At 56.2% G+C, this 15,134-nt stretch overlaps 1 protein-coding gene across 2 annotated transcripts in view; it reads left to right on the top strand.

Moving 5' to 3' along the window:
- LOC139788031 (A disintegrin and metalloproteinase with thrombospondin motifs 10-like) overlaps nt 1-15,134 on the top strand; it is a 55,265-nt gene that overhangs the window by 38,149 nt on the left and 1,982 nt on the right. For both annotated transcript variants that reach the window (XM_071727547.1, XM_071727548.1), the window contains 12 exons: nt 1,122-1,267; nt 1,860-1,923; nt 2,680-2,782; nt 7,675-7,808; nt 8,570-8,693; nt 9,197-9,277; nt 10,553-10,716; nt 11,137-11,260; nt 12,580-12,709; nt 13,332-13,536; nt 14,031-14,207; nt 14,928-15,084. In XM_071727547.1, coding sequence (XP_071583648.1) covers nt 1,122-1,267; nt 1,860-1,923; nt 2,680-2,782; nt 7,675-7,808; nt 8,570-8,693; nt 9,197-9,277; nt 10,553-10,716; nt 11,137-11,260; nt 12,580-12,709; nt 13,332-13,536; nt 14,031-14,207; nt 14,928-15,084 — 1,609 coding nt within the window. The remainder of the gene's footprint in view (nt 1-1,121; nt 1,268-1,859; nt 1,924-2,679; nt 2,783-7,674; nt 7,809-8,569; nt 8,694-9,196; nt 9,278-10,552; nt 10,717-11,136; nt 11,261-12,579; nt 12,710-13,331; nt 13,537-14,030; nt 14,208-14,927; nt 15,085-15,134) is intronic.

The following is a 15,134-nucleotide window of genomic DNA, read 5'->3' as shown; positions in this document are numbered from 1 at the left end:
CTGCCTGCAGAAGCAGGGATCCCAGTACCTCCAGTTGGGAGCATCAGCAAGGACAGCAGAAAGCCTGAGCCTGCAAAACATCTCCTCAGCATGGGATGAGACCTTGCGAATGGTCCCGGTGGGCCAGGAGGTGGCTGGCTGAGTGTCCCAGGAGAGACCCTGGATGATTTATCCCTGCCAGCTGTGCTGCCTGGGAAAAGGGTGGCTCAGAAGGAGCAGGGAGAGGCCGTGCCAGCAGCTCCAGGGTGGGTTTTCAGCCCCTGGAAGGAGGACACAGTGGTTTCTTCTTTCCTGGGATTATCTCAGCCCCCGGGGCACGGTGTCCGGCAGCGTTCCAGGGAACAGCAGTGGCTCTGGCAGTGTCCTGCTCCTTGCATCACTGCTGACTCCAGGGGTGCAGGATGCTTGCCAGCTCTGAGGGAAATGTTTCCTAGGGAAGTGAGCATCTGTCACCCAAAAGGATGGGGACAGGCAGGTTCTTTAGGGATCTTTGGGTGGTATTGCAATCAAAACTTCATTTTAAACCTGGACCCTTTGCAGATTTGGGGCATTTTAACACATTAACGACAAGTTGAGCTCCCAGTACATGTAAAAAAACCTCACTTTGTCCTGGGAGGGAGCAGCTGGGGGTGGCAGTGTCTGTGTCCCCCAGGATGCCTGTCCTTGCCACCCAGTGGCAGCTCCAGCCCAAGACCCATCTGGATCTGGCTGCTGCTGGGCTCTTACATGTCCCTGTTCTCAACAAGTGTCACCCTGACTGACCCAGGTGCCTGGGACCCCTTTAGACCCCTGGGACCCCTTTAGACCCCTTTAGATCCCTGGGACCCTGGGCCACTTGCCCGTGGCCGCCTGCCCCACGGCACACAGAGGGTCAGGAGTGGGGTCACTGCTCCCAGCATCCCTGCCAACCCTGAGCACTGGGGATGTGATATTAGAGAGGGCTCCTGGGGAGCTGCAAACTCCCTCTGCAACGGGGAGCTTGGCTCCAAGGCCAGCACATCCCCCAGGATCAAAGCAGATCCCAGCCCTGACCTGGCTGCTTGTGTCCCACGGAGGCTGGGGAGCACTGGGAGAGGAGGAGGCCACACGCTGAGGGTGGATAACTCTCTGTCTTCCTGCAGTGGTGCTACAAGAGGGAGTGTGTCCCGTTCGGCACCCGGCCAGAGGGGGTGGATGGTGCCTGGGGAGCGTGGTCATCCTGGGGAGAATGCAGCAGGACCTGTGGTGGAGGTGTCTCCTCATCCATTCGTCACTGTGACAGCCCCCGGTAGGTGTAAGTGTGCCTGACAGTGTTGGCACCTCCTGTTCTCAGTTCCAGAGAGGGTCTTGCACCCTGTCCTGCTCTCTCAGAGTGCCCTTGCTTTGGTGCTGGGTCTGCAGCCACAGACCCAACACCACTTGGACAACTCCACTGGGCTCTGGCAGCTGAGGTCTGCAGCTGGGAAGGGTTGGAAAAGCTGTGGTGCTTCTGGGGGCAGCTGCCTGCCACAAACCTGGCTCACTCCCTAAGGTGGTTCTACCACGAAGGACCCAAGAAGGGGGCCCACAAGAAGCTGGAGAGGGACTTTTTAGAAGGGCTACTAGTGATAGGACAAGGGGTGATGGCTTGAAACGAGAAGAGAGGAAATTGAGATGAGATCTTAGGAAGAAATTTTTTGGTGTGAGGGTGCTGAGCCCCTGGCCCAGGTTGCCCAGAGAAGCTGTGGCTGCCCCATCCCTGGCAGTGTTGAAGGCCCCAGGTTGGATGGGGCTTGGAGCACCCTGGGCTGTGGGAGGTGTCCCTGATCATGGCAGGGGGTGGGAATGGATGAGCTTTAAGGTCCCTTCCAACCCAAACCATTCCATGATCTCATTCCCAGCCCCACCATTGGAGGAAAGTACTGCCTGGGGGAGCGGAAGCGGTACCGGTCCTGCAACACCGACGTGAGTACTGCTGGGCTGGGAGAGAGGAGCAGAGAGAGCCCTGGGCTAGCAGAGAGAGCCCTGGGCTAGCAGGGCTCTGTTGGTGGGGCCAGCAGCATCAGCAATCCCACAGTGGGGAAAAAAGCCAAGGATGAGGCCCACCTGCAGCAGCTGTGAACTGGCTCAGAGGGAGGGGGGGCAGTGTCTGAGGGACTTTGGTGTCAAGAAGAGGCCCAAAAAGTTAAGGAGGAAAAGGAGGAGAAATCAAAGGCTTCCAGCACCAACACAAAAGCAATTTCCTCTTTGCTGCAAGTGCTGGCCCGGCCAGGTTGAGAGCAGCTCACAGAATGCAATGTAACCCCTGCTTCCCAGGGCTGAGGGCTGCACCTCCAGGGGAACAGAGAAGCTCAGGGAAGCTTTGGGCCTGGGAGTTGGTAACTCTTAACATCCATGAACTGGCAGTGAGAAAGAGAGGTGGTTCCCTATTGCTTCCCTTGGGCTTTGCACCCAGGTTTTGAAGGATTGCTGGCAAGAGCAAGTGTTGCATCTTGAGACAGACCAGCTGGGGCCCAAGGGCTGGTGCTGTTGGACTTCAAAGAGTGTCCAGCATTGCAGAAAGGGAGCTCCTGCCATGCTGGGGCAGGGTCCAGTTGTCAGGGCTGATCCTCATCTCCTCAAAGGGCTGGTGTTGGTTGCCCTGTAGTGGCCCCTTCCCTCCGAGCAGATGAGGGAGGCAGCTCCCACCAGGATAAGTGATGTCTGGCTGTGTGGCTGCAGGACTGCCCACCAGGCTCCCAGGACTTCCGAGAGCTGCAGTGTGCTGAGTTTGACAACGTCCCCTTCCGAGGGAAGTACTACACCTGGAAAACGTACCGTGGAGGTGAGTGCTGAGCAGCCCTTGGCTCAGGCATGATTTTCCGTGTCTAGTTCTGGAGCCCCAACACAGAAAGGATAATTGAGCCCTTGGAGCAAGTCCAAAGGAGGCCACAAAGATGACCTGAGGGCTGGAGCACCTCTCCTAGGAAGACAGGCTGAGAGAGTTGGGGTTGTACAGCCTGGAGAAGGGAAAGCTCCAGGGAGACCTTAGAGCACCTTCCAGTGCCTGGAGAGGCTCCAGGAAAACTGGAGAAGTTGTTTTTACAAGAGCAGGGAGTGATGGGCCAAGAGATGATGGGTTTGAGTTAGAACAAGGTAGGTTCAGGTTAGACATAAGGAAGAAATTCTTCACTGTGAGAGTGCTGAGACCCTGGCTCGGGTTGCCCAGAGAAGCTGTGGCTGCCCCATCCCTGGCAGTGTTGTAGCAACTTGGTCTGCTGGGAGGTGTGGGACGAGATGATCTGTAAGGCCCCTTCCAAACAAAACCATTCTGTGATTCCATGAGCTGGAGCAGGGCCACGCAGGGCTTTTCTCTCCCCCAGTCTCTGCTGGGAAAGGTCTTGTGGTCCAAGTGGTCTGATGGGCAGTTAAGCAGCACCTCCCCTAGCCCAGCTGGGATCACCATGCATGGATCATCCAGCATGGATCACCATGCACCCCTCCAGGCAGTTGCCCCCCCCCCTTCCCTTGCACATCACTGCTCTGCTAGAAACACATCCCAGCAGCACCAGAGCTGTTGAGCTTCTGTCCTTGAGTCTTGTTTCCATAACTGCTGCAGGAGCAAAGAGAGAGGCAAGGGAAGGGACTGGTTAATGTCTGGTACCTGATGGGGATAAAATGGGGCAGCCCCCCCTGTGCAGGCAGCAGGGATGCAAACTGGGGGATGCCCCGAGGAGCAGGTCAGGCCTCCTGTGTCCTGCAGAAGGGCCTAGAGAGGAGAGGGGGCAGAAGATCTCTGTGGCAGAAATCTCTTAATGAGAGAGAACAGCATGTCTCCTTCGTGGAGTTAATGAACTTGACTGGGGAAATCCTTTGCAGCTGTGTAAATAAGCCCACCTCCCAGCAGGGTCCAGCAGCTGGAGCAGATGTGCTGAGCCTGCAGGGGATGGATCAATAAAAATGTAATAAAATTGCAAAGCAGCAAGGCACACAAACCCCCTGATGAATGCCAAGGGGAAAGACAACCCCCCAGGCTGGAGCTGCCCCCTCTCAGACCTCTCTCTGCCCCAGGCATGGCCCAGTGCTTTGAGTCCAATAGCTGGGCAGCTGAATAGCAAGAGCTTGATTGTAATCTGGGCCTGACATTGATTTTTGTTTTGCCTTTCAAAAAAAATAATAGAAACCCCCCGTCCTCTGTATATTTCAACTTCCTATTCCATAAAATAAGATGATGAAACCTGTCCCCTTTCCAGGAATGTTGGCACAGTCATGTCTTGAAATGATCTGGGGGCTCCTTGCCTCAGCTTTCTAGGCTGGCAGGGGGTGATGGTCACACATGATTTTTAGCTGTTAGGTTTCATTTACTTTAGGGGTTTCACTGTCTTCATCTGCAGTGTCCCAAGTAAGGAAAATGAGGCATATTCACATGAGTGTAGGGGTGCTGGAAGCTTACAGGTCCTCAGCACATTCTTAGAGCCAAACCCCTGACCAGGAAAGCGCTGTCTCCTAGTTCTCAAGAAATTATGGGTGCTGACACCTGCCTGCCTGGGACCTGTCAGCAAGTGACTCCTGCTGGGATTAGCAAGATTACCTTCTCCTGGCATGTGAGTCCACACTGGACTCAGATCTGTTGGGACTGTGAGGGTGAGAAGGTATCCTGACTGTCCCCACCCATGAACTTCTTTGCCTGAGTCTGGAAGGATGAGGGACACCTGAATGCAGCCATGAGAAGTGCATAAAGGGGCTTAGGAGAAAAGATGGACAGAGAGTTTTTACCAAGGGGCAACAGTCTTAAACACTTAAACTGGAAGAGGGTGAGTTTAGAATGGATGTAAGGAAGAAATGGTGTAGGATGAGGGTGGTGAGATGCTGGAACAGGTTGCCCAGAGAAGCTGTGGCTGCTCCATCTCTGGCAGTGTTCAAGGCCAGGTTGGATGGGGCTTGGAGCAACCTAATCCAAGGAAGGTGTCCCTGCCCATGACAAGAAGGGATTGGATGGGATGATCTTTTAAGGTCCAGCCCAACCCAAACCAGTGTGGTTCTATGGCTGTGACTTCAGCAAAGTGCTTTGCCCTCAGCACCTGTGTTTTTCCTGAGCAGCTCCTGTGCTACCAGGTCCCCTCTACCCCAACATCAAGGAGGCAATGATGGTTTGCTGCCATCTCCCTCCTGATCATCTCCAGTGATGCCCAGAGAGCTCTGGGGTGGTGGCTGTCAGTCCCTCCCTCCCTGCAGCCCCCCAGGATCCCTCCTGTCCTCAGGCAGTCTGCTCTCCAGCTGGGAGCTCCTCAGGATGGTTTTGGGTCCATATTCCTGCCCTGGGAGCCCTTCAGAGCCCTGGCCCTCTGCTGAGGAGGCTCCTTGGTTCAGCCACTGCTTCGGGCACTGCACCCTTGAGCTGAGAGGTGCCATGGGACAGAGGAACAGTGCCCATCAGGCACCAGGAACTATCCCAGGAATAGAGCACCCCGACCCTGAGGACAGGGAATACCCCACCAGCTTGGATGTGATCCCACAGGGACTTTGGGAAGGAAAGGAGCCACCTGCTGGAAGCCTGATTCCAGCCACCAGGTCACCAGCAACTTGAGGTTGGGTTTTTGCTTGGGGCTGGTACAGGTGTTTCCCTGGAGGTGGTGTAGAACAGTCCTGGAACCCAGCCCCTGAGATGGCAAGACACAGCCCCAGCAAGAAGTGCTGGGAGCTCACCAGTCAGCAGCTGCCTCCTGGAATGCAGCTTTATTGTTTGTTTATTTTGCTTTCCTTGCTTAGTTATTAATTTTCCTCTTGGCAGATGTAAGAGCCAAGGGAGAGCAGAGCAGCTCATGGGGAGGGGGCTTGCAGAAAACAGGAGATTGCTCATCAGAAACTGTAATGAGCTTTAATAATTCCTTCATGGGACAGGGCAGGCAGGGGGAACAAAACATCCTTTGAGGGGCCATGGAGCCAACTGAAAATCCTCAATTGTATTTTAATAGCTATATTAAACATGAAAAGGAGCATGGCTGGCAGGTCTGGCTGCTGCTGACCTCAGCCCCACGTGAAGGGCAGGTGGCCTGGGGTTCACCAGGGCTGGGGACCTGCAGAGTGGTTTTGGCAGAGCCTCTGTTCTTTGGGTCTTATCTGCTGCTTGTTTCCAAGTCAGTAAGTACCAATCAGCAGGCAGTGGGCAGTCTGGGGGGGTCCCACACAGTCTGTGGGAGTGGGCTTGTCCCCCATGGTGGTGCCTGCACAGGTTGGGTTTGATGGTGCAGCCACCGTAGGTGCCTCAGGACTCAGGTTCCCTCATGTTGCCAGAGATGTTTCGAGGTCTGGCTGGACAGACCTGGGATCCAAGCATGTTGGGTTAGATGGGGATGATTTTTTGGGGTCACTGTGCCCCTTGGTAGCCCTGGAGTTCCCTCACCAAATGGGGCAGAGCCCAGGGTGCTGCAGATCCTCCAGAGGGAGGGTTGGTTGATTGAGCATCTTCTCTAGGGGCTTGCCCAGGCATCCTGCTTAACAGTATGCCTCCAAGCTGCTGAATTCCCCTCTCATGTCTCCTCCTGTTTCTCCTTTTCCTGGCTTTGCTCTTTCTTCCCCCCAGCTGCATTCAGTTTCTTCCAAGCCCAGCTGGGCCCCCCCACCCCTCCATCTGCCCCTTTGATGTGCTGTGTTGAGTTGCAAGTTTTGCAGGGCTCTGTTGCTCCCCACCTTGGTGCTTTCCAGCTCTGGCACGTGGCTCACAACTGTTCCTGGTGCCTGCAGGAGCAAACTGCCAGAGCTCAGACAGGCATCTCTCTGCCAGGGTCGTGCAGGCTGTTGGGTCTGCTTGGAGGTCACAAAATCACAGCCTGGTTTGGGTTGGAAGGGAACCTATTTCCAACTCCCCTGCTATGGGCAGGGACACCTCCCCGCAGACAAGGTTGCTCCAAGCCCCATCTGCCCTGCGTGGAGATGTTCACTAAATACATCAAACACCATGAGCTGCACCAGTGTTTGATAAAACCCAGTGAGAGGTGGCAGGAATCTGCTATTCTTAGGTGGCTCCTGACAGCACCAGTCCCATCTCCTGTTCTCAGGCAATAAGCCAATATCCAGGTATCCACCCTCTGTTCTTCAGGCAGACCTTTGGCAAGTGGAGTTGGGAAGCAGGCACTTTCTTTGTCCTCATGCTGCTGTTGAGACTCTTGCTGTGTAGGACTCAGTATCCACCAGCACTGAAGAGAAATAAACGTTGTTTCAATAAATGTTGAAATAAATGTTGTTCTGGCCTAGTGACTGGTCTAGGAACTGGAAAAACTTGGTTGCTCTGGTCTAATAGCTGAAGAACCCTTGGACAAGATGCTTAAGAGCTTCTGCTTCAGTTTCCCTGCCTGTAGCGTGGGCACAAGGGGGCTGACACCTCGTAAAGCACCAGAAGACCCAGGAGTGACCAACACCAGATAAGAACAAGTCAGTTTTCTCCTTCCCCATCACATAGCCCATGTTTCCCAGACTGTGCAGAGGGACAGTGTCTCACCATCGCTGGTGTCCAGTTCAAGGGTGTTGACTCAGTGCTGGTCCATCAGGAGGGTGTCCAGGTCCCTCCATGGATCTGCTCAGCAGGGACATCCCCGGAGCTGTGCCAAGCGTGGGATGGAGGCATGGGGCGGGGGGGGAATGGCTGAGGGTGAGGTGGTTGTTATCCAGATCTGGCTCTCCACATCTTTTCACTCTTTCCTTGATGGCATCAGAGTTGAACCTCTGCTTCTTCCCCAGGGGGTGTGAAGGTTTGTTCCCTCAACTGCCTGGCTGAGGGCTTCAACTTCTACACGGAGCGAGCGGCGGCCGTGGTGGATGGGACACCGTGCAGGCAGGACTCCAATGACATCTGTGTCAACGGGGAGTGCAAGGTGCTGCTGGGGCTGGGACAGGCTCAGGGGGAGGCAAGGACAGGGGAGTGCTGCCCTCCTCCTGTCTGCATGGACGTGGGCATCCCTCTGCCCAGGCAGAAGCAGAAGCACCTTCGCCTCTGGGCTGGGGCCCATCTGCACCCTTGGCCTGTGGTGGTGATGGTTCTCTGCTTTCACAGCCTGTGTAGCCCCAGGCATCTGATATTTCCTTTGAAATGGGATCTGGAGAGCCATAAAAGATTAATTGTAAGAAAGCAATGTGGGGCTGACAAATGTCCCCTGGTGAGAAGGCGTAGAGAGTCCTTCTCTGTCTCCCTTCCTGTGTCTCTGGCATCCTTTTGTCTCTATGGGGCTGATGTGCCATGGAACAGAAGGGGGCCTTGCACCATGGGGAGCTCTCTCCATGCTGATGGCCCCCTTGCTAGCCCACATTTTGTGGCAGAAGGTCAGAGCTGGAGGCTACACGTGGGCTCATGCAGTGATGCAGGGATATGGCTGTCCTTGGGCTGCTGCAGCTCCACCAGCTCAGCACAGCACCCAAACGTCTGCCTTGTCCTTCAGGCACTGGATTTCTGCCTTAGAAAGTGACAACACACACACACAAACCCCCCGAGGCTGTCCCTAGAGAGGGGTGGCTGAAGAATGGGGCTGGGCAGCAGTGGAATGATGGAGACAAGGGAGGTGGAGCTCAGGGTGGGCTCCCTGGGGTGCTGGAAGCCAGGTGTCCAGGATGGCTCATTCCCTGCTGCTCCTTCCTCCAGCATGTGGGCTGTGACCGTGTCCTGGGCTCTGACTCAAAGGAGGACAAATGTCGAGTGTGTGGGGGAGACGGCAGCTCCTGCGAGACCATTGAGGGCATCTTCAACCAATCCCTGCCAGAGGGAGGTAGGGATCAAACACGGTGACACCCAACCCCTGAGTCCCTCCTTTGCTTCACTTGGTGCTGGGGATGTGCAGGACAGGAGGGGACACAGTGCAGAGAAATCCCCCAAAGAGCAGGGGACCAGGCTGCAAGCAGGGATCAAACCCCTCCTGGTCACCAACCAGCCACCCAAGTCCCTGACAGAAGTCCTTCCCTCCTCCCCAGCTCATGCTGCCCTCAAGGCAGGCTGTGGAGATGCCTGGGAGATACTGACTCCACAGAACCTCCCCAGCACTGCCAGTCCCATCACCAGAGCCTGCAGTGCAAAGCAGGCAAAGCAGTGGCCTGTCAGGCCACGCTGCTTTCTCCATCTCATGGCAGTGGGTGGCTGAAGGAGCACCCCTGCCCTGCCACCATCTCCTGTGGTGTTTAAGCCCTGGGTATCAAGGTGGGACATGGTCCCATCCAGCCCAGGGCAGGCTTGGCTCTGTGCTTGGAGGCTGAGCATCACTCTGTTGTCTCACAGGTTACGAGGAGGTGATCCAGATTCCCAAGGGCTCCGTCCACATTGACATCCGGGAGCTGAACCTCTCCGTCAACTACCTAGGTGAGACAGGGCTGGGGGATGCTGGCAGCCCAGCCAGGCCCCCTTCCTCTGCCATTTCCCTACAGTCAGTAGGCCCAGCAAGGAAAACCTCCTGCAGCAGAGGATGGGCTGGGGGTCCCATGTTGGGGTTGGAGCAGAGGCAGGAGGCAGGACCTGCTGGCAGGGCAAGCGTGGCCCAAACCCATGTTGCCCACACAGCCCCTGTCTCACAACCATGCTGTCTCTGTCCTGCACTCCCTGATCAGCCCCATAACCCTGAGCAAACCCCATGCCTGGCCCAGCCTGGCACTGGTTGGGGCTCCTTGGCATTCCACCCCGAGAGCATCTTGGGCTGAGATTTAAAAATAGACCTGCTCACATTTTCCTTGGGCTTAATTTTCCAGCTAGACACTGGCTTGATTTTACAATGGGCTTTTTTCTTTCCCCTTCTGGTCTTCTCTTTCTGTCCTCCAAGTGATGGGCAGTGATGACAGACAGTGGGGACAGAGGTGTGGGCAGGGCTGCTCACTGCCAGGTGCCTCAGCAGCATCCCTCCAGGTTGGAGATGCCAACATCCTTCTCTGTCCAGCCCACACATACCAGGGGCTCCTCATGTTCCTCCAGACTGGATTTCTGTGCACAGCCCAAGCTTGCATCCCCATCGACTCCTGCCACTGCTCTCTCCCACTCCGGGATCTCTCCCTGCACCCCGGTGGGATCGGAGGGAGCATCCTCCATCCTCATGAGTAGGAAGCATCCTCCCTGCTCCAGAGCCCCGTGGCAGTGAGGTCGTTGCCAGCACCAGGGCAGGAATAACAATGTCTGCGGAAGAGAGAAGGGAGGGAGAGCTTGGGAAAGGGAGCAGGAATGAGCGAGCCTATCCCCCTCTAGTGACTCACTTGGGCAACCACAGCCGGGCTCCTGGGGACCAGTAGCCCCAGCAGCCAAGACCCAGTTTGCCCAGCTGGGCTGGAGCTCAACTTCATGGCCACGGTTTATCACACTGCCAAGTGTCCCCATCACCACCCCAGGTCCTCACAGCACCATCCTTTCCCAGTGGGCATGCAGGCTGGGACAAGACCATGGATACATTAATCCCACCTCTGCTGGTGACTTTCTGTGTGACCCTGACCCAGGCACCTGCTTTATTTGCCCCACCTCTTCTCTCCCTGCTGCATGAGGCCGACGATGTCTCCCTTCCATCGTAGCAGTGCTCTGAGCCTGGCAGCTGGGAAGCTCCTGGCTGGAGCTGGTGTTTTCAGCCTTTTCCTCACCCTCATCCCCCTCCCCTGGCAGCACTGAGAGGGGACAGTGGGGAATACTACATCAATGGGAAGCTCTCCATCGACCCCCCACGGCACTTCGACATCGCAGGCACCACCTTCCACTACAGGAGATCCCCCGAGGAGCCTGAGTCCCTGGAGGCCTTGGGACCCACCAATGTCACCCTCTTTGTCATGGTTGGTAATGTGGTTCCTTCATATCCTCACCTCCTATGGGCCTGCTCTGGGCTAAAGGGACCTTTCTGTGACTGCATGGGAACTGGAGCTCAGCAGCCCCTGTCCTTGCTGTATGGAGTCAAAGAGCAGAGAGGTCATGGCTAAATCAGGCTAAATTCTCAGGTCTCCCTCCCTGATCTGCCAGGTTTTGGAATGATTCAATCTTGAAGTGCATGGGAGCTTGTTCTCTGTTGGTGTCACCTTCCTGGCCTCCCCACTGTCACCACTGGTGGCTGCCACGGCAATGCTGGAAGGGACTGGAAACGGAAAGGGGAGGGGAGATTTCATCTGTCTCGGATTTTAGAGAGTGCACTGAGGTTTTGGATGCCATCCAGATGGACTTCAGTGGCACTGATGTCTCCGTGATGCTCCTCTCCACAGGTCCTTGTGCGGACAGAGCTGCAGGGGATCCGCTACAAGTTCAACGCTCCCGTCAGCAAGGATTCCACCCAGTATTCCTGGCACTACACCCCATGGACCAAATGCTCGGTGCTGTGTGCAGGGGGTGAGGTTTGACCCTGGTCCTGGCTTAGGGGGACACACGGCTCCTGTGTTCCCATCCACTGAGTTGGGGCCACAGGAGGCAGCACACAGATGGTAGCATCTGCTACCCTCAGAGAGGCTGAGGGAGCTGGGGGTGTTGAGGCTGGAGAAGAGGAGGCTCAGGGGAGACCTCATCACTCTCTCCAACTCCCTGAAAGGAGGTTGGAGCCAGGGGGGGGTTGGGCTCTTTTCCCAGGCAACTCTCAGCAAGACAAGAGGGCACAAGAGGTCTCAAGTTGTGCCAGGGGAGGTTTAGGTTGGACATGAGAAAGAATTTCTTTCTGGAGAGGGTGATCAGGCATTGGAATGGGCTGCCCAGGGAAGGGGTGGATTCTCCATCCCTGGAGATATTTCAAAAGAGCCTGGATGTGGCACTCAGTGCCATGGGCTGGGAACCACGGGGGGAGTGGAGCAAGGGTTGGACTTGATGATCTCTGAAGTCCCTTCCAACCCAGCCCATTCTATGATTCTATGATTCTATGATAACCCCACCCTGCACTCAGCCACATGCTAGCTGGTGTCCATCAGCATCATCTTGTGGGCAGAGTGTCAAGGCAAGCAACCTGGATGCTGTTCGGTGCCTTGACCACATGTCTAGGTGATAGAGGTGATGGAGGGTGGTATGATTTGCTTGAAATTCATTTATTTGGGTGATGCAGGACAGGTTCTGGTTTCATCAGTCCCTCTGGTCTTCAGATCTACCTGTCTGTGAACTGAAACACTGCTGGAGCCTCCTGAATCCCTTGGGTTGGTTCCCATGGGGATTGGCACGAAGGTTTGCACAATGTCTGGTGGCTCTGGAGAACCAGTGACTGAGCTGGTTCTAAAGCTCAGTCCTGAGAAGCTGTTCCTAAAGGAAGGATTAACTGCTTAAAGCTAAGGGTCCTGACCTGGTCTTGTGTGCTATGCATCAACAAAGCTCTGCCCCCCCCCCGCCCGGTGCTGCCCAGAACATGTCACAAGGCCAATGTTGGAACAGGTTTAATTGAGGAGCAGAGAACTCAACAATGCTTTGATCCTCCAACCTCTTCACACTCTGCCATGTTCTGCCCTGACTAGTGAGCCTTCACCATTTATTTCCAGTTATTTCTGGAGATGTCAGAGGCAAAGGAGGCCTTGGGTATGGACAGAGAAGTGGATTCAGGCTTGACAAGGAGCAGGGACAAGTGTCTGTCCTGTCACATTGCCCACACAAGAGCAGTGGGGCTCAAACCTGCATCTTGGCTCAGCACTAGCTTCAGGGTCCTCCTCTCTGCCCCTCTTCCCTCTTTCTCTTGGCAGGCAACCAGATCCAGTCTGTGGTCTGCAAGAAATTTCCTGATGGCTCAGCTGTCTCCAACCACTTCTGTAGCCCTGAAACCAAAATGCCAGAGAGGCAGCGACCATGCAACACTGAACCGTGTCCCCCGGCGTGAGTACCAGGGCTTGGAGCCTGGGTGGAAAACCAGTGTGGAGGAGAGGGAAATCCCCCCTTCCCTAGGGAAATCCCCCCCTCCCTGCCATTCCTGAGTCAGCGTCCCCTGCCACAGTCCCTGGGGGTGACACTGCCTGTCTGGAGCAGCTCTGCTAGGGAGAGGGGTGCAGTTTTTCTCCTCCATGCCCCATCACAAGCAGAGCACAGGCACAGCCCAAATGCCTGACTGTGAAGGTGTGAGGAGCAGAAAGCTCTGTCCCCACCCCAGCTCTGTGCATGGGGCTGCCCCAGGACTTGCTCAGTGAGAGAAGTGCCAAGCTCACAGCGTGTTGGCCAAGGATGGTCTCTAGCGTGGCCTCCTCCTGGTGCTGCTGGGCTGCCTGCAGGAAGGACCCTCCCTGTCTGGTCCTTGGGTGCAGAACTCAATTCAATCCTTCAGGAATTGTCTCAGCTCTTCCCAGGCTGGGCTTTGCCCATGGCTTGAAGGGGAAAGGGAGCCTGTGGGGGAGCTCCGTGGTTCAACCAGAGCTCCCTGGGACGCACAGAGCTGTGCAGAGGTGTGAGGACAGTCACGGACCACTGAGCCCCTCACAAGCTTTGCTGTTTTCCGTGTCTCCAGCTGGGTGGTGGGGAACTGGTCTGAATGCAGCCGAAGTTGCAACGAAGGCGTCCGCACCCGCAGCGTCTTCTGCAAGCGTAAGATCTCTGCCACTGAGGACAAGACCTTGGATGATGCTTCTTGCACACAGCCACGGCCAAAGATGCTTGAGCCTTGCAACAACCAGACGTGCCCTCCAGAGTGGGTGGCCCTGGACTGGTCTGAGGTAAGTGCTTCAAGTCAGCCCCCACCTCTCTGATGGCACCTGTCCCTAAGGGGACAGTGTCCACCACAGTGATGGCTGCTGGGCATGGGTAATGGAATCACACAACCACAAAATTGTTCGGGTTGGAAAAGAACTTTAAAATCACCCAGTCCAACCATTAACCCAACTCTGCTGAGTTCCGTGCTAACCCATGTCCCTCAGCACCACATCTGTACACAGCTTTGAAACCCCTCCAGGGATGGGGATTCACCCACCTCCCTGAGCATCCTGGGCCAGTATTTAATGACCCTTTCAGGGGATAAGTTTCTCTAATATCCCATATAAATATCCCCTGGTGCAGACCATTTCCTCTCGCCCTGTTGCTTGTTAAACATGGGAGGTGGTGGGGTAGCTTAGGGGACAGACAAGGTGGGAGCACTGGTGGGTAAAGCCAGCGCTGCCCCTCCCTGCCTTTTCCCTTCCACCCTGACCATGTGTGTGTCCCCTCCTTGCAGTGCACCCCAAGCTGTGGGCCAGGTTTCCGCCACCGCATCGTCCTCTGCAAGAGTGGGGACCACAGCACAACCCTGCCCACCTCCCAGTGCCACGAGGGCTCCAAGCCCCCCACCAGCATGAGGTGCAACCTGCGGCGCTGCCCCCCACCCCGCTGGGTGACTGGCGAGTGGGGAGAGGTAGGGACAACCCTTTCATGGTGTTACTGAAGAAAACTCTTCCTCGTGAGCCCATCAAATCCTCGAGCACAGCAGAACCCGGTGTGGCCACCACAACTATTTTGGGGGCAGCAGCTCTCCGTGGTGGTCTCTGCTCCCTCCTGGCTCAGAAGGCCATTGTGGTTGGTGGCCCAAGGGCACCGCCAACCCAGGGAGCCTCTCAGGCCCAGCAGAGCCCCACAGAAGTTATTGGAGGGTGCCCAGGGGTGTCTGGAGGGCAGCAGGGTGGTGAGGAAGGGGAGCAGTGCTGTGCAGTGGGAGCGATGGGCTGCCCAGGTGGGCTGGGCAGGGGGTGCACTGCTGGTCCTCCTGTCACAGCCCAGCATGCACAAGAGGGTCACACAGACTGTCCTCCTGTCCCTCTAACACCTCTCAATGGAGACATTGGGGTGCAGGAGACCTGGGGAAGGCCTCAGGGATGGATGGATGGATGGATGGATGGATGGATGGATGGATGGATGGAGGGACCCTCGCCGTGTCAGGGTGGTTCAGACCAAGGGTTTTGGGGGCTGCAGCACTCAGCTGGGTGGGTGAGGTCCCTACAGCAGCTGTGAGGAAAGGGACAGCTGCATCCAGCCCCCTTTGCACCTCCTGAGACCTGGCCATGCCCTCTCCCCCCCTCCCCGTGTTGGTAAAGCTGTGGTGGCTGCTGCAGCTCCGTGCTGTGCTGTGTCCCCGCAGTGCTCGGCACAGTGCGGCCTCGGGCAGCAGAGAAGATCTGTCCAGTGCCTGGCCCACACTGGGCAGCCATCCAGTGACTGCCCAGAGACCCTGCAACCCCCCAGCATGCAGCAGTGTGAGACCAAGTGTGAATCAGGACCTACAGACAACCCTGAAGGTGAGGGAGATGGAGGGGCTGGGAGGGAAGTGTGGAGCGGTGCCAGCCCG

This window comes from Heliangelus exortis, chromosome 28 (genome assembly GCF_036169615.1).
Source record: "Heliangelus exortis chromosome 28, bHelExo1.hap1, whole genome shotgun sequence".
NCBI lineage: Eukaryota > Metazoa > Chordata > Aves > Apodiformes > Trochilidae > Heliangelus > Heliangelus exortis.
Note: the sequence above shows the minus strand (reverse complement) of the source record. Positions and strands in the feature narration are given on the sequence as shown.